Here is an 18555-nt window from a genome sequence, read left to right as displayed (position 1 = left end):
CTGCGGGAGGCCCAGGGGATGTCAGACAGACAGAGCTTGAATCCTAGCTCCAATGTGCTATATGACCTTGAGCAGATGAGTTACCTGGCCCTCTGTCTCATCACCTGAGATGATTGACCCTCCTACCATGGTTGAGACAATGGAGAAGACATGTTTATGTACCCATAAACAGCCCCGAGCCTCATCCCTGCTCAGGGTCCTCAAAGAAAGCTAGTGTCTGGTATTTGTAGTTTGAATCAAAGAAGGATGCAATTGCTAGGGGTGGGTTGATGATGGCAAGGGCCCCAGGGGATAGAAAGCAAGCAGAGCCGAATCCACCCAGCATGTAATAGATGCCACGCAATTATTTGTGGACATGGGCAGGGGCCATCTGGGATGGAGAAGAACAGGTTCAGAGTCCACCAAGCCCTAAGTCCCTTGGCACGTCTGACAAGCAGAAACAGAGAAATAAAAGCCAGGGTCACCCGATTCATCTCTATTCCTAAACAGGAATCTGCAGGCAACATGGGGTGGAAAGTGTTGGCAGAGGGGAGTGTCTTCCCAGTCTCCTCTTACACCCCCCCCCCCACTTCTCTCTGCCTCCCTTGCAGCCTTCAAGGCCCTCCTCTTTCTGGTGGCCTCCCAGGTTGACGTTCATTTCCAATTGACTCTCAGAGCTTCCAAAGGTGACCCACATCTCCAAACCTCCTTGTTGTCTCAGGACTGTCTGCCTGATGGGCCTTAAATGGAAGACATCTCTGGGACATTTTGCTAGTTTGTGGGACAAAGAGACTGAAGGGGGTCCGTACTGGGCTTTAACAGCCTGTTCCTCTAGGAGACTCTTCCACCCAAGGCAAGAGCATGGCCAGTGCTGTTGGCTAAGCGTGTTTTCAGAAGCGCGGATCCCAAAGGCCAGGGGCCCTGCCTGGGTGGTTCCCGCAGGGTCCCTACGGTCCGCCCACCACCGGCCTCAGCAAGCCCGCTAATGATGACGGTGATGAAGGCTGTCAGAGCAGGCTGGGCCCGCAGAAATGGAACAAGGGGTTGTGTCCTCCCTGAAGGAACAGTTATGCACAAAACCGAGCAGCCCAGACAGGTCCATTCCACCGAGGGGTGGAGTAAGGGCTGTCGCTTAGGAACCCCCCTGGGCCTCCTCCACACCCCTGCGTGCAAACTGCACCAGGAACCAGATCAACAGAGGAGAAATACAATGTGCGGCTGGAAAGGTCCGCGGGGAGGGGCCGGTGGGCTCGCGCAAGACAACAAGGCAAGGAGGGAAGGCCTGGGGTCTGCCTGCCAGGGCCCGCCACCCCTGCCAGAGAGAACCCCGGGCCCGCGGGCGAGCGCCAAGGCCCACTCTCCCAGGCGGAGGCCCCAGCCCAGCCCCAGAGCCTGGGAAAGCCGCCTGTTTTGTTCCCAGCTCCCCCCTCCTCTTTTTCCCCCCTCATTCATTGCAGTTCAGTCTCTTTCGAAGCCGCAGGGACGCGGGTGGCAGGGCTCAGGCAAGGGGGTGGCACTCCCGGCCCTGACAGGTAGGGCCAGTCCCCCGGCTTTGGGCAGCCCCTTCCTCGATCCCAGCCCCCCCGCCCCGGGTCCCCTCTCTCTGCTCCTGTCAGCCGCGCCAGACGATCTCGGCTTTGCAGCATTCAATAAAAATTGAGAAACATTTGGGCTGAAATCGCTGCTTTATCTGGAGGAGCCACAGCGCCGGGAGAGACCACTGCCGCGCAGGGGGGAATCCGGGGTCCCGGACGCCCTGGTGCGTGGGGTCACAGTGTCCCAGCGCGGGTGCTGCTCCCTCCAAAGGGATATAAAAGACTAAGAGGGCCGTGCCTCGGGCGTGGTGCAGCCCGTGGGCACGTGGGGTACAGGCGCAGGGTTGGCAGTCCAACCCCGGCTCCCCCCGCGCCCGCGGCTCAGGTGGGCCGTGCCCAGCGCTGGCGGAGCCCGGGTCCCCGTTCTGCCCGGGCTGGATGGCTCATTCTGCTGGCTGCGCGGCGGCGGCGGCTCGTGTGTGTGTGCGCCGCGCCCCGCCGCTACCCGCCGGCCCCCCGAGCCCGGGGCGCGCGCTCCAGCCCCGGGGTCCCCGCGGCGCCGCGGCCCGAGGCTCCCGGCAGCGCAGCAATGGCCGTGCGCAGACTGGGGGCTGCGCTGCTGCTGCTGCCGCTGCTAGCCGCCGTGGAAGGTGAGCGGGGATGGGGGCGGGGAGCGGCCGCCTCGGCCCCGGGTCGCCCCCTCACTCGGCCCCGCGGTCGCAAAGTTTGCCCGGGGGCCGGTGCCGGGCGCAGGTGGACGCGGGGAGGTGTGGCCGGCGGCCACCGCTGGGGAGGACGCGGGGCCCCGCGGGCGCCGGGCGAGCGGCGGGCGCTGATTGACTGTGCCAGGAGGAGGCGAAGGGACCATCTTGCCGAGGCTTTGTAGCCAGCCCGGCGAGCGCCGCCCAGGGCCGGGGGCTCTGCCCACTGCGCGCCCGCCACCCGGGTCCCCGCATCCCAGCAGAGCCCGGCGCTGGCCCAGCCTGGCTCGGCACCCGGCTCAGGGGCGCGGGCCCGGCGCGCAGTGGGCGCTGCAAAGTTTGGCAGGGAGCGTTCCGAGGGAGGCACCGCGGCCGCGCCAAGGATTGGGGATCCCGGGCCGCGCCCCCTTGGATGCAGCCTGGGCGACCCGAAGAGCAGGAAGACCCGCTGAGTGGAGCAAAGCGCTGGTGTCCCCCACCCCCTCGTCCGTGCCTGCCCGATCGCCCGCGGCGTACAATGGGGTCCCCTCCCCAGCAGGACTGAGCGGGGGATGGGGCGATGGGCATCTCTCTTGCGCGCGGGGTCCTCCGGGTACCTCCGCGGGCCACCGCCCCGAGGGCGACAGAGCTCTGCGTGGAGTCTGGAGCCCCGAGAACTCTCCAGCTGCCGTCAGATCCCGGACCAGATGCTTTGCCATGTGTTGTTGGCCTTGGCCTGGGTCTCCGGGCCTCTCCCCGAGGCCTCGCGCTGTGGTACCACCCGACCCCCCGGGGGCGGGAGTGGCTGCCAGGTGGTCGCAGCTCGCTGGCTCTACAGGGAAAGTTAGCGGGGGTCTGGGTGTGTCCGCCAGGGATGGCTGGGCTGGTAGGACCAGGCGTGAATCCTAATAATGGTTCTCACGTGTACTGCGCTTTACAGTTTGCCAATCGCTTCACAGTTTATGAAGTACTTTGCTCTCAGTGGTTTACAGCGTGCTGCACGGTTGACAAGGTACTTGAAGCCTTCTTTGCAAAGTGCTTGCCGGCCGACAAATCGTGTTGAATCCTTCAAGAGAAGTCTTCCGGGAAGCCAGATGGGTCGAAATTTTTTACTGGTTTTTAACAAATAGGGAAACCGCGGGTTCAGAAAAATCTTGTCTCGCCCATAGCCATTGGGTGTTAAAAATAGGCCCTGAGTCTGAGGTCTTTGAAACAATTGGCTGTGTTTTGTTGTCCCTAAAGAGGGTGACCCCTTCTAGGAGTGTGCCACCAGGGGCTTGAGGGTTGAGGCATAGCGTGTCTTATTCTTGGGCCACTTTGGGGTGAAGTGTGAAGAAGCCTTGAGGGGTCCAGGCACAGCCACTACAGGCATGGTGGGGGACCCCATGCTAGAACTTAGTTTCTCAGTAATGAGCATTTTAGTGACCGCAGTGTGGGAGGGGGGGGGGGGAAGAAGGGGGTCCTTGGATGGCAGCCATCGTGTTTGGCACCAAGGCAGCCGTCCTCCGGCTCCTGCAGGATTTGGCGGCTGCTTGCGGTTTCCCAGAGTGGGGTGGCCAGGGCACTGAGGGTGCCACGGGCCCTGGGTGTGGAGGGCAGCCCTGGAGCCCGGCTGCTGGCGGGGAGCTCCCTGGGATTTGGTTGGTGTACCACTTATTACACTGGCTTTGGGGAAATGACTCATGTGCTGGCCTGCTATACGTTGGGATGTTTACAGTATTATGGGGAGCTTGGCATAAATATTGCTATTTAGGTTGCAGTCAGTGGGGCTGGAGGGGAGGAAAATTGGCCTCTCTTGCGTGTTTGAGAAGGCCTGGGTGTGTTTTTAATTACCGTGGGGTAGATGGAAGGGCCACGTCTGTCCAGCCCTGGCAAGTGGGTGGTTAGAATCTGGGGGGCCGTGGCCTGACTGGGCCCTGATCCTGGACACAGGGCTGGTTGGCAGCTGATGTCACAAGATGGGACGGCTGCCCATTTGGGGGCAGAAGTAAGACACTAGAGAATTTTATCCATCCTAATCTGCTCATATTGGACTGAGAAACGGTGTGAGGTGGGCTGCAGGGGTCTGTTTCTAATTCACTCGGGACCCTGGACCAGCTCTCTTCTCTGTAGGGGCCTCAGTTTCCCTAGGTAGGGCCTCTGGCTATTCTCGAGGGATTCTATTATGTATACTCACCATCCCATAATCCCTTCTCGGGGCATCCTTCTCTTCATCTGTCACTTACGGGTGATCACAGTGGCTGTCTCACCTGTGTGATCATAAGGAGCACACTGAATAGTGGATGGGGAAATAATCCGACTGCAAGAATTGGGAAGGTGGGCTGAGAGGTGCTGCACATCCAGGGAACACTTGGATTCTCCCAGCTACCACCCCAATCTGTGGGACAGTACGGAGGCCAGAGGCCAGAGAGGACAGCTCTTGTCTCTGGCACTGAGAGCCATGATAGCACTGCCTGCCTTCCTTTCTCTTCTGGCTGCTCTGTCTCCCAGCCCACCACAGGGCTGGCCTGAGTGAGCTTACAGCCTAAGAATTCCCAGCTCCAGCCTGTGGAATGCTTGAGAGGAGAGAGGGTGCTCAAGAGGAGATGGGGGTGCACGTGCATGTGTGCACACATGTGTGTGTGCTGGGGAGTGGTCCCCTGGCAAGAATGGTGAGCACAGTGTCTCGCCCAAACCACAAGATCTCTCCAAGAAAAGCAAAGTGTTGAACATCTGGAGCTGGGGCTTCAAGCCCCGGGACACATCTCACAGAGGACGGTGGCCCACTCACTATTAGATGGAGTGTGAAGGTTGGGGTCCCCCCCTCACAGCCCTTCGTTTGCTCTCCAAATATTTATGGTGCTTCCTTTTTGGCTAGGTGGTGCCGGACCCTGGGGCGGGCAGGGAGACAGGGGACAGGCTGACAGAGAAAACAGTTGGCAAGAACGAATGTGTGAAGTGTGTCCCTGAGCACTGCCAGGAGGAAGTTGAGGGCCACCTGGGGGTGCAGTTTGGGCTGGAAAAAGGTTATTTCCTTTTTTATGGCTCAATGCTGTGTTTCATTTTCTCACTCTCCACTCTCCCGACAATGAACTTTCTTAGCCACCTGGCGGGTTTTTTTTACAGATGGATCTCTTCAGAGTTGAGGCAGTTGACTTTGGGACTATGAGGATGAGGAAAATGTTGCCGGGCAAGCCAACAGCATATGGAAAGGCAGGGGTGTGGGGGGGGATGATCTGGCATTTCCTTGGGTGTGACTTAGGGGAGTGTGCCTCGAGGGCACCAGTGTGAGGTGTCCGGAGAAGGGAGAACAGACAGGTACAGAACGGCAGGGATGGATGACTTAAGAGTATGGATTTGATGCCGAGGGAAGTGGGTGGGGAGCCACTGAAGCTTCTTGAGCTGATTATTGAGGGACTTGGCCAGATCTGTGTTTGGGAAGATGGGTAACTTCAGTCATTGGGGATGTTGAGAATAATCCAGATTTGGTCCTGCAGAGTCATAGTAAGGCCAGTGTTCTGGACTATGAGTTCCCTAAAGGCAAGGACCCCCTGGACCTTTTGTATGTCCATAGTTATGATACATAAAACCGTTCAAATGCCTCTTTCTGAGAGGCCCTCTCTGACAGGATCACCTAAAGCAGATGCCAGTTTTGCTACTTTGTATCCTACCCACTTATTTTGACTTCCGATCACCCATGTTGGTTTCTTTGTTTCATGTTGCCTGGCCCTCTGGACCATGAACCCCAGGAGGAAGTGATTCAAGCTGCCGTGTTGGCTGTGGCATCCCAATGTGCAGAGCTGCTTGCTCTGATACCCGGGGCACTCAGTGATAAGTGTGCCGTCAGCTAAGGTGCATCCAATGGATGGAGTGTTGAGTGAGTGAACAACTGAGGAGCGGCAGAGAAGGAAAGGGTGGGGGAACCAAGGAAACCTTCCTGGAGAGGGAGGCTCTGGGGATAGTCCAAACAGGAAGTGTTTGAGGGTGAGGGACAGACAGTTCAGCCAAAGGGCCACACGGACCCCTTCTGATGAGGGCTGGGAGCCCAGCTCTGTCTTCTGGGGCTTCATATGCCTAGAGCCCTGGTGAATGTGGGATAAATTTGCAGTTGTTTTCTATGTATGCTTGTTTTTTTTTTTTGTTTTGTTTTGTTTGTTTTTTGTTTCTCCAGGAGTTAGCTTTTGTGTATGTCTTAGTCAGTGAAAGCAGGGCTTCACTTTAAAACCCAGCACTGGACAACTCTAATCAGATGGACCTGTTCTGTCATACACCCACTCATCCATCCATCCTCCACCCATCCACCCCTCCATGCATCCATCCATCCATCTCTCCTCCATCCATAAATACACCCATCTCTTCATCCTCTAACCATCTACCCTCCTTCTACCCGCCCATCCATCAGTCCATCCATCCATCATTCATTCATTCATTCATTCATTCATCTGTCTATCCATCTTCAGGGACAGGTTGTGGATAGGAAACAGAGTCTGGCTGTGGTAGAGAACAGAGCCTGCTGACTTCATAGATGGTGTGGATGAAGACACTGCCTTCTGGAGAAATAGATCTGGGTTCAGATATGAACATTGCATGCCGTGGTTTGGGACAAGGTGCTCACACTCTCTAGACTTCATCTCCTATAGTTCCCTTGCCAGACATTCAGTATAGAAATGTGCTGGTTTGGGCCCAGGGCTCCTTTCCTTGCTTTATCTGTGGGTGTAGCCCATGATGACTGGGCTGGGATGTGCCTGCCTATGTGGCATTGTGATAGTTTGGGTGGCAGGCCTCTATTCTGACTCCACCTCACAGGTGCCTTTCCCCCTAGCCCTGGGACAGTGCTCTACATGTGCATAGAGTCAGATACCACATCGAGGACCGTGCGGGGAAGCCCTCTGGGTCTCACACTCCCCACAGCTCTACACGCTGGTTACCCTGAGATGGTCATAGAACCCAGGCTGGGAAGGCACCTCAGCTGTCAGAGGATTCTCACCTCTGGAGTCTTGTCCGTCCATCAGTGCATCCTTCTGCCCTGCTGTAGCTCCAGTGCATCCTGCAGGTTGTCCTCACTATCTATGACACCTTCATTGATCCTGGTAGGGATGCATTCTCTGGGCACGCATGCTGGCCTCAAAGTGGCTCTGCAGCCATCAGAGACCTTGGACTCCCGATCCTCCTGCCTCTGTCTCCCAGTTGCTAGGATTACAGTTGTGCACCATGACTCCTGGTTGATGGAGTGCTGGGGATTGCATTCGGGGCCTCTCGTATGCTAGGCTAGTGTGCTCCCTGTGAACTGAGACACATCCTCAGTCCCCTTTAAGGCATCTTTAAGGACCCTCAGCCCAGGCTCTCATCCTGTCAACCCTGCCTGCCTGTGTTCACCTGTGAGCTTTGGCCCAGCAAGAGCATTGTACATAGACAGGGTGGGTGGAAGGTGGAGCTGGCTGATGACAGAGATGTGGGCCTGGCAGGAGTGGCCTGGGCTCCTGTTGAGGTCGAAGTGTGTAGATCAGGTTGGAGTTCCTGGCAGAGGCAGGCCAGATCTGTGTGCTGGCCTCAGCTGGTGGTTTGGTGGGTGGGGAGCAAGGTGAGGGAATCTCCATTTTAAGCATCCGTCTGGTCTTTCTGTCAGCGAGTAACACTTGTCACCAGTGCCCTGAGATACAACCCAGGACTTCTGAAAGAGAAGTTCCGCCAGGCAGAATCTGGGGAAAGCCAGATTGAAATGATGTCCAGCAGAGCCTGTGCCCACCTCCTGGCACCTCCTGGTGGCTGCCGACTAGAAGGAGGCCCGGAGAGGAGGAGAGTGGGAGGGAGGAATGTTTGTACAGCTCCAAGGGGTGGGGTGGCCGTTGGTGCAGCACCTGGAAGCTTCCTGATTGGCATCAGTGAAGCAGGACTGATAAGGCCTTGAAAGCGTTTTAGGGCCTTTTAAAGCAGCTGCCTTCCGGAAGGTGGGGGAGGGTAACTCCTGTGTCACCTGGGGCTTGCTGAGGCCACTGAAGCCTGGGCCTCATTAGGTGAGCATCCCAGAGCCACCTGCTCTCCCCTTTCACCCACCCCTATATGCCCTGGGAGTGAGTACACCTTCTGATGAGGATAACCTTTCCAACTCCGAGGCCTTAAGCCAGCGTTACATTCAGAGCCTCAGTTTCTTCATTTGTAAGCAGCAGACAGGGCCTTGCTGGAGACACTGTGAGGATGAAGTGTGAGCCAGTATACAAGTCTGTACCAGCAAAGTAACCTGATCCTCAGCCATGCCCAGCTTTATTTGGTGGCATAATTGAGATGTGAACACTCTCTCCTCTGTCCCCAAGACATTTGGTGTAGCCCTGGCTCCCTTCCCTCCTGTTCTGTAAGCAGTGTATGTATGTTCGTACACACGTGCACACACACACACACACACACACACACACACACACACACACGACGATATGTGGAGTCACACCATCCTGTCCTGTGTGTCCTTAAGCCTGTTGCTTACCCTCTCTGAGTTTTAGTTCCATGCTCTGTCATAGGGGAATAACATTTCTAGCCCTTGAGGTGGTTGGGGGAACTGAGCCTTTCCCGGGAGGAAGGTGAGCTAAGTGATTCTCAAGTAAACATTAGAAAAGCTGCAGTTGCTGGATCCTAGTCAGAAACTGGGCTCAGAGCTGGGGAACGTGGGGATCCTTCATCCCCACCTCTCCCTGGCCCTGCCCTCACCTGCAGGGGAGCAGCAAAGACCGGGAAGGCCTGTGTGTTCTACAGCTGGGCTTCAACTGACCCTGGCTGGAGAATAAGAGGCCCCTCAGCCCGTCTTTGAGGGTTTCCCTCAAAGGCTTTGCCCTAGTTTAACACCACCCCCATTTCCTCAAAGGCCTTGACCCAGTTAACACCCCCAGAACCTCCCCAGTTTCTCTATGGTCACACTCTACTTTTGGCCCAGTGCCTGCCTGGTTCCTACTTCCTGCCAGGAAGGTGATGATGGCTATGATTCTCTACAGACACTGCCGAGCCTGTCTGCGTGTCCCACAGGTTTGTGGTGGCCATGTGGTCACATCCATTTTACAGATGAAGGAAAGGAAACCCAGATACTGACTGTCCAGGTTACACCCAGGGTATGGCAAGGTCGAGATTCAGACTGGGTCTGGGTGGCACTGGGCAGTAGGGTGTGTTTCTGTGTGTGTGTGTGTGTGTGTGTGTGTGTGTGTTCTCTTCTCCAGCTGCCTCTGCAACTGGGCTTCATGCTTAGAGGTAACTTGGCTCTGGCAAGGGTCTCTGAGGCAGCTGTCCAGCCTCTGACTCCATCAGCATCCTGAGATAATGCAGGCGGGAGTGTTCTGGAACTCACAAACCTGCCATAAAAACGCAATCTCTGTCATAGTGGTCAGAATAATGTTGTTGTAAGTTAGACAGATCGAATGTTAACACTGTGTATAGTGGGGGCCCCGGGGGGGGGGGGAGTCAGTCGCCTCCACAGAGGGCGGGGACTGTGGAGCTGTCACTGGAAGGCTGCTGTAGGACAGGAGGGTCATGAGCCCTGTGAGTGCCATGGCCACTCTTCAAGGGGGCAGGAGCCAGCGGGTTCACTCCAGAGATAGGGAAACTGAGGCCTGAAAGAAAAATGTGACCTGTCCAGAGTCAGTGGCTTGTTGAAATGGAGGACTATCCACAGAGCCCAGAAGTCACGATTTCCGCTGAGTGCTTAGCCAACATAAAGAAGGATAGCCATATAGAAAAATTCATGATTCTGGCTTCTCTGAAAGTCAGTCTAGCTTCCCAGGCCCATAGCACCACATGGCTATTGTCAGCTGGAGCTGGATAGCAGCAGCCACCTCCTCATAGTCCCCAAGTACTGGGTGACTCGCCGTCACATTGCAGCACATACTGCTGTTGCCCTCCAGGCCCTGCAGGGTCAAGTGGGACCCTTGAGTCTGGCCCAGACTCTGTGGGACCCTTGAGACAATTGCTCAGGGTTCTCCTGGGCCTTGGCCACCTCTTCTATGACATGGGCCAGGCTCCTTCAACTCTTAGGTTCAGGACCAGGTGCTGGACCCCAGTCAGGGAAGAACACCACAGAAAGTACATCTGTGGTCTGCTGCTGGGTAACAAGCAGCCCCCTAGTCCTAGCTTAGAGAGGGGTGATTTAGGGCTTTTGCGTCAGCAGGTTGATGTCTTTGGGAGATACTTGTTCTGTTCCATAGTGTCAGCCAGGGTCCTTGTGGAGAAGGGGGCTCGGGCAGTGAGATTGGAAGTGCCCAAATGGCCCTGGGGACAGCTGGAGGGCTGGACCCCCTGGTTCCTCAGTGTTTCTCACCCACCATTGATCTACACTAAGCACCCCAGGGGACAAAGCAAGACACCAGACTTTTCCTCTTTCTTTTTCTGCTGTACTGAGGGTGTGCCAAGGCTTTGTGCATGTTAGGCCAGTGCTTTACCACTGAGCTACATGCCCAGCCCATGGAGGATTTGTTTTAGTAAGAGCATAATACATAAGTAAAATGTTCATTATCGTGTGTGTGATGTGTGGGTGTGAGCGTGGACATGCATGTGTCATGGCATGCTTGTGGAGGTCAGAGGAGTGGGTTCTCACTTTTCCACCAAAGTCCCAGGGAGCCAATCAGGTCACCAGGCTTGTGTGGGAAAATGTTACCCAGTGAGTCATCTCACCAGCTTGGATTTCCTGAGACCAGGTCTCACTCTGTAGCCCAGGCTAGCTCCTGGCAATCCTCCTGCCTCAGCCTCCCAAGTGCTGAGATCCCAAGCATGCTCACCATTCCCAGCATCTGTGTAAGGCTTCTTGAACAGTAGGAGCTGATGCCACAAAATGTCACCCTCTGGCGTCTTATCAGTTTGCATCAGCCCCAAAGCCAGCTCAGGGTCATCCCAGACTCCTTCATTAGTGTTCCCAGGAAGGGAGGAAACCCATGGTCTTGTTTTCCATTCAGGCCTTAAAGAGAGGCCCTTTTCTTGCCAGAGATTTGGCACACTGTACTGGAGTAACCTCCTCCTCACCAAAGCACACCATTGAGGAGATACTCAAAATTCTGGACTCCCTCCCATCTCATGCTATCACTGGTACACCTCTCTACATGCTCTGGGCTAACCTGTGCTCCAGATTTTGATCTAGGCTGCCAGAGGAACACAGGAGCATTACATTCATTGGGGCCAGGACCTATAGACCACCACCTTTTAGACAGTTTATTCCACGGAGCTTATAGCCCAGGGATGGGGGCAGCAGGCAGCCAGGAGGCCCATTCCTTCTTGCCTTCTGCTCCCTCCACTCCATCCCAGCAATTTTCTCTCTGTATCTTTCAGGTGTGATCTGTCCTGAGCAAGCAGAGGCTCTTGTCACCTTGGGACCCATGCCCAAGTTAGTGTCTGACAGATATAAAATCAGGGAACCTCCAAATTAGTGAGGGTAGCCAGGGACAAGCTTATTTCAAGACCTTGTGTGAGGTTCGAGGTCAAAGAAAAGGCTTTGGGCTAGTGACATGGGATTTGCTAGGTAAGGTCCCCCTTGGGCCTCAGTTTCCCTAGGAGTCATAGTTTCAACCACCTGTGATATATGTGTCAAGAAGCGGCTGTATTCTGCATTCAACTATAAAAGACTGAAGGTGTGACTATGTGACTATGTGACTGTGGCTGTCATTCTTGATGTGGTCAGGGGCCATCACATGTGCAGGGAGGCAAGGGAAGGACAGGAGAGGTTCAGATGTGATTCTGCCATTGCTGTGAAATCTACTTTTGGAGCACAGGTTGGCTCATAGCACAAGAAGATAGTACTTGTGATGATGTGGGTGGGTACAGGTACCTCTCTGGCATCACCTGAAGAGACCCATTGGAGAATGGGCCCAGGCAATGCTTGTGGGGTTTTATGTGTTAAACCAGCAGTTCTCAATCTTCCTAACACTGCAACCCTTTAATATAGTTCCTCATGTGGTGGTGACCCCCAACCATAAAATTATTTTCATTGCTACTTCATAACTGTAATTTTTCTACTGTTATAAATCATAATGTAAATATCTGATATGAAGAATATATGATATATGACCTTGTGAAATATCATTCGACTCCCAAAGCAGTCAAGACCCACAGGTTGAGAACCACTGTGTTAAACTTTTGACAGGCAAGAAATATGGCTCCTATCCATTGCCTAAATGGGAGATAAAGTTCAAAGTCAGACTGATAATAAATCATAGAGAACACCAGTCCTTTCTAAAGGTACCCCCCCCCGAGCTGTCCCCTCTTTTTTTTCCTGCAGGAGGTGGGGCTCAATCTTAAAAAGCTTATAGTCTACAAAGTTTGTGTGTTTATGGGGAAGCTGTCATACCTCACCATGTATTTTACTCACAGGCTAAGAGTATACAGCTCCAGCATGGATGCCCCTGTGCCTGATTCTAGGGTCTCATGCTTACACAGTCAGCACTGTCCTGACTGAGCACTTGGAGGAGGTGACTCCTCAGAGAGTCCCAAAGTAAAGGCAGGTGAAGTGTGAGGCAGGTGATGGAGCCGATGCCTGCTAAGATCCAGTAGAAGGCCCATGAGTGCCCTTTGTAGCTAGACTGCAGGAAGGAGTCCTGTGTGTGCCCGAGAGCAGAAGCTGCCAAGCACAGGGGCGGGGTGCAAGCTGCCTGGCCCCAGCAGGGAGAGCGTGAGGTCAACATTCCCATTATGGCGACGACATATGTCCACAGCACCAACTTGTCATTTGGCCCAGGTCCATGGGAAGCCGGAAGGACAAAAAGCATCTGAGCTGTGTAAGTGGGGAGAAAGAGGTTTAGAGCACAGTGGGATTCGACCCTCCTGAATGGGCCTTCTCCGCCTCTCCCAGGAGGCAGGGCCTGGGAACAGCTCGGCCAGAGCCCAAGGGGCCCTTTTGGAACCCACAAAAAGCTGAGGCCCAGGGAGTCCTGCTCAAGTCAGGGCCCCGGTTGTGACATCCTCTTGCTTGTGCCCATCAGCATCAGCTGTCACTACTCACAGCCTCAGATGGCAGCTCCTGTGGTTCCAGGAAAGCAGTGGGAAGGACTTCTGAGCAGCTGAGGCACTTGGGACCCCCTCGGACTAGTCCCTTCTGGAGCCAGAGGGATGATGAGGCAAGACCCCTGGCTGGGAGCTAGGAGGTTCAGGCAAGAGCCTGCTCTTTGAGGGAAGGGCAGAGAGGAATTCCTGACCTGGACTCTCTACTTGTCAGCTCTGTCACTTGAGGTGACTCTGAGTTTCTGATCCTCCTGCCTCCACTCCCCAAGTGCTGGGATTATTGGTGTGCACCACCACACTTAGTTTGTGCAGTATTGGATATCAAACCCAAGACTTCATGCATGTTCGGTACACCTTCTACCCACTGAGCTACACCCCCAGCTGTTGGTTCAGCCTCCTGAGCCTTAGTTGTTCACCAGTAAATGAGTGTAAGACCCTCTGGTGCTAACGGAGAAATAGAAGAGAGAAAAGTCTCCATTTTACCACACCTTTCCTTGACTCAAATTCTCTGCTCAGTTGTGAACAATAGCAGTAATAAGAACAGTGACTTGGATTTCCTGAGGGTGTCGGTGCTGGAGAGCATTTACTCAGTCAGTGTTGTTACATCCTATAGATTGAAAAATGCGGTTGGGCATGATGGGTCTCACATGTGTAAACCCAGTGCGAGGGAGTCTGGACAGGAGGATTGCTGTATGTATGAGACCAGCCTAGACTATAGAGTCAAAAAAAGGAGAGGGTCAGTAAGAGGGCTGAGTGGGTAAAAACACCTGCTGCCAAACCTGACCATCTGTGTTTGGTCCCTGGTACCCACATGGTGGGAAGAGAGAACCAACTCTCACATATTGCCCTCTGACTTCCACTCACAAGCATGTGCACACAAGTATGCACACACTTATGTGAAGTAAATGTAATAATAAAAAATACTTTAAAAAATAAGGCTTGGAAAAGGCAGGTAGTTACTAATGGACTTTGACCAGGGATGGTGGAGATGGACCCAAACTCAATGGCTGCCAGATAAGTGGAAGGACTGATATCTTCATTTTGAAATATTTAAAAATTATTTTTATTTTTATTTCATGTGCATTGTTGTTTTGCCTGCATGTATGTCCAGGTGAGGGTGCCAAATCACTTGGAACTGGATTACAGACAGTTATGAGCTGCCATGGGGGTGCTGGGAATTGAACCTGGGTCCTCTGGAAGAGAAGCCAGTGTTCTTAACCTTTGAACCATCTCTCCAGCCCTATTTTTTAAATATTTCAAACATAAACATCCATACAGCTGTGACTCTCATCAACTATCGGGAGGACCTTTGTGTCACATTCTTGGTTTATATAGAGGGGGTGTGTGTTTGTTTGTTTGTTTGTTTTCTAAACTGTTTAGACAATAGTTGCAGATATAGACAAGGAACTAAGCTTGCTGAGGCATTGATGGATATGTTTAAGGTCCAGAGTTTTGTTTTTTTTTAAAAAATAATTTATTTAGTTTTATGTGTGTTGGTGTTTTGCCTCAATGTATATCTGAGAGAGGGTGTTGGACCCTGGAGTTACAGACAGTTGTGAGCTGCCATGTGGGTGCTGGGAATTGAACCCAGGTCTTCTGGAAGAGCAGCCAGTGCTCTTAATTGCTGAGCCATCTCTCCAGCCCTAAGTCTAGAGTTTTAACCATTGATCTGGTGCACAGAGGGGCTGGAGGCTCAGCAGGGAAAGCAGAGCCAGCCTCCCTGCTGCTCGCCCGGGTGTGCCTCCAGTTGCCTAGTTCCAACTATTGAGGGGCTGCTAGCAGATTTACCATTGCCAGAGAAGAAAGGCACAGAACCTGGGGAACTTGCAGCAGAAGATGACATGGGAATCAGAGCTGACTGCTTGGCCCAGAGATTACTAAGGGCCGATTTTCTTTCTGATGGAGTTGTGTTGTAGCCAGCAGAGCACAAGCTGGTAGTGAGTGGTATCCGGAAGGTATGTGGCCTTTTCTCTCTAGGAAATACAGAGGACTTACAGAGTCTGGTGGGTGTGAAAAAGGATACTGGCCCACAGCTAGTTAGTGGGGTGGTATGGAGACCTGTGCTTTTGAATTGTGTGTGTGTGTGTGTGTGTGTGTGTGTGTGTGTGTGTGTGTTCTGGGGTAAAAACTAGGGCCTTGTACAAGTGCTGCACCATGGAGTTAACTCTTATCAGCCCCTTCCACCCATTTTTCTTGCCCCCATTAGACTTATGGCGCCCTGTTTCCAATTGCACCCTGCCCCCCCCCCCACTCAGTCCTCCTTCATCTGCTTGCTCTGGCATCTTCCTGCCACTTACTAAGGTCAAGCTTGTGTATCTCCTCCTGTCTGAAGCCCTGATTGCCCTCTGTCTTTGGTGGTCTTTGTGTCCTTGGCGATACCTTGCATGTAACTCTATTATATTTCCCAGATTATATCAGGTGTATAATGGGTCAGCGTGTCCACTTCCTCCCAGCCATAGTGGGGGATCCTCAGCTGGAATGGTTGAATGATGTATAGGAGGATAGTGGGATGAACAGCTGAGCAGTTACAGCTGGTCGATGGTAGGATAGATGAGTGGTTAGACAGACAGAAGATGAGTGCATGAGCAGTTACATGGATTAGATGGTTGGGCAAATGATCGACAAGTTTGATGGTTAGGTGAATTGGAAGATGAGTAGACTGGAGGATGGGTAGGTGAGTGGGTGGGTGCATAGAATGGATCAGTGGGTAGATGGGTGGCTAAGTGGATGGATGAACAGATGGATGGGCAGATTGGTGTATGAAGAATGAGTAGATGAATAAATGGATAGATGGGTGTGATAGATAGACAGATAGATGGGTGGGTGAATGAATGGGGTCGATGGGTGGATAGAATTGATGATAGATGAATGGATAAGTGTGGTTGGCTGGCTGAGTGAGTAGATATTTTGGATGGATGGACAGATGGATGGATGGATGAATGGGTAGGTGGGTGGGTGAATGGATGGATAGATGGGATGTATGTATGTATAGATATATGGGATGTGTGTATGCATGTATATGTGTATATATGTATAGATGGATGGTTGGATGGGTAGATGGATGAAATTGATGATGAATACTTGATAGATGTATTGATGAATAGATACTTGATGGGTGGCTGGCTGCTTGGCTGGGTAGATGGATGTAGTATGTATGTGTGTATGTATGTATGTAGTATGTAGTATGTATGGGCAAAGTTAAGTATGTATGGGCATGTTTTGGGTAGGTAGGTGGGTAAATGAACAGAAGAATAAACAAGAACTGGGTGCCCTTCTCCCATGAAATTCTCTTTGGTATCTGGACTATCATATTTCCTTATTCTCCTGTTTCTGGCTCTGGATCATGCTGGCAAACAGCAGACACCCTAGGTTTAGAAAAATCCTCTGAGCCATCGACTGGGTTTGCCAAAGTTTCTACACTGTAGAGTTCCGGAGAAGTTGCCCCCAAGTGAATGTCTGTGGAGTAAATCCTATTTTCCCGCCGACTTGGCTCATGCTTTTAGAGATGTCTTCCTGCTGTCAGGGGCTGGTGCTTAGAGCTGGTGACAGGTGGGGGAAGAGCTGGGACTCCCCTGGGCATCAGCCGCCCCATGCTTCCACTTACTCCATCCTATGCTCAGACTGATGCTGGCTCCAATTTGGGAGCTCACAGCCAGGGAGAGGTGCCGCAGCTGGGGACAGATTGAGCATCTGGTCTCAGACGCCTCTGCTGCTAGTGGGGCTCTGTGCCGCTGGGCTCAGTTAGTGCCTTCAGCTTCCTCCAGACTGTCTCTGTCCATCTGTCCATGCACCCTTCTTTCCCTTAATCCTTTTCTCCCCTTCACCCATCAGTTCATTCATCTGTCTTTCCATTCATCAACTTGCTGTTGACGGTCTCTGAGATGCCAGGGGACCTTGTGAGAAATGAAACAGACTGACGTTGGATATCAGAGCGACATCCCAGCAGATAGGCAAAACCTTCTTCCTCTTCCATCCCCCTCCATCACTTCTCTTCTTTCTCCTCTTCTATTTTTCTTCTTCCTTCATTAATTCAGAGCAGCTCCCACAGATGAGCCAGCACCATCCTAAGCGACCCTGATAATAGTCAGTAATTCATATGGCAAATTAAAACAGATGCAAGTTCAGAAGTGTCCAGGGACCCAAGGTCACTGTCTTAAACAGCTCAAGCCTCTCTAATGTGAAAAACCTGAAATCCAAAAAGATCCAAAACTTATTTTTTTCCACCAACATGAGGCCACAAGTAGGAAATTCCACACCTAACCAAACAAAATGCAGGCATACTGGGGCTGGGGGCATGGCTCAGTGGGTACGTCCTTGAGGCCTGAGGACCAGAGATCAGATACCTAGAACCCAGATACCCAGGATCCATGTAACTGCTGAATGTGGAGACCCACCTATAGTTCCAGTGCTTGGGAGCTGGAGGCAGGATCCCAGGAACAAGCTAGCTAGTGACGACATTCACTGAATCAGTGTGCCCTGAGTTTGAGTGAGAGGACCTTCCTCTGTATGTAGAGTAGAGAGTAAAAGGAGATGCCTGGCGTCAGCCTCTGGCCTATAAGCACACATGCATGTGTGTGACTACACATACGTATATACTCACACAAACACATCAAAAAAGAAATGCCCACACATTAAAAAAACACCACATAAAATGACCTTCTGGCTGATTCTGGGGTTTGTTGTTGTTATTGTTTGATGATGTTTGGGATTTTATTTTTTGTTTTGTCTTATTTTTGCTATTTTGTGTGTTTTGTGTATAGGCGCACATGCTTGCTGCCTTATTTTTTGAAACAGAGTCTCTGGCTAAACCTGGAGCTGGTCGCTTGGCTAGACTGGCTGGCCGGTGCACCCTGAGATTCTCCTGTCTCCACATCCAGTGCTGGGGTTACGGGCTTGCACTGCCAACCCCTGGCTTTTTTGTGGGTGCTGGGGATCTGAGCTCAGGCTTTCATGTTTGCACAGCCTGCACTTTACCCACTGAGCCATGCTGACTGGTTGGTGGTTGATTGATTGATTGATTGATTGATTGATTGGTTGGTTGGAGACAGGTTTTCATCTAGTGTAGGCTAGCCTCAAATTTTCTGTGTAGCTGAGGTTGGTCTTGATCCTTCTGCTCCACCACCTGTGTGCGGGGATTACAGGGTTGTGGGAGCACACTCAGCATTGAGCTGTGGATAGAAGGTGTACATGAAATATGTCACCTTTGTTTCTAGACTTGAGGCCAACCCTTAAGATGCTGTATTGCACCAGGCAGTGGTGGCGCATACCTTTTAATTTCAGCACTTGGAAGGCAGACAGACGTAGGTGGATCTCTGTGACTTTGAGGCCAGAGTGAGTTTCAGGACAGGCAGGACGGTTAAACAGAGAAACCCTGTCTTGAAAACAACAACAACAAAAATGTAACATAAGATACCTTATTATGT

General features: G+C 52.7%; 1 protein-coding gene across 3 annotated transcripts in view; it reads left to right on the top strand.

Annotated features, from left to right (window-relative positions):
• The first annotated feature begins 1790 nt into the window (after positions 1–1790).
• Positions 1791–18555, top strand: part of Ephb2 (EPH receptor B2) — a 185533-nt gene continuing 168768 nt past the window's right edge. For 2 of the 3 annotated variants that reach the window (XM_036178785.1, XM_036178784.1), the window contains exon 1: positions 2041–2164. In XM_036178785.1, coding sequence (XP_036034678.1) covers positions 2104–2164 — 61 coding nt within the window. In that variant the 5' untranslated portion in view covers positions 2041–2103. Of the gene's footprint in view, positions 2165–18555 lie in introns of all 3 variants that reach the window. The other variant, XM_036178786.1, reaches the window with a different exon arrangement.

Source organism: Onychomys torridus, chromosome 2, assembly GCF_903995425.1.
Source record: "Onychomys torridus chromosome 2, mOncTor1.1, whole genome shotgun sequence".
NCBI lineage: Eukaryota > Metazoa > Chordata > Mammalia > Rodentia > Cricetidae > Onychomys > Onychomys torridus.
The sequence above is the reverse complement of the archived record's forward strand: the minus strand, read 5'-3'. Positions and strand labels throughout refer to the sequence as shown.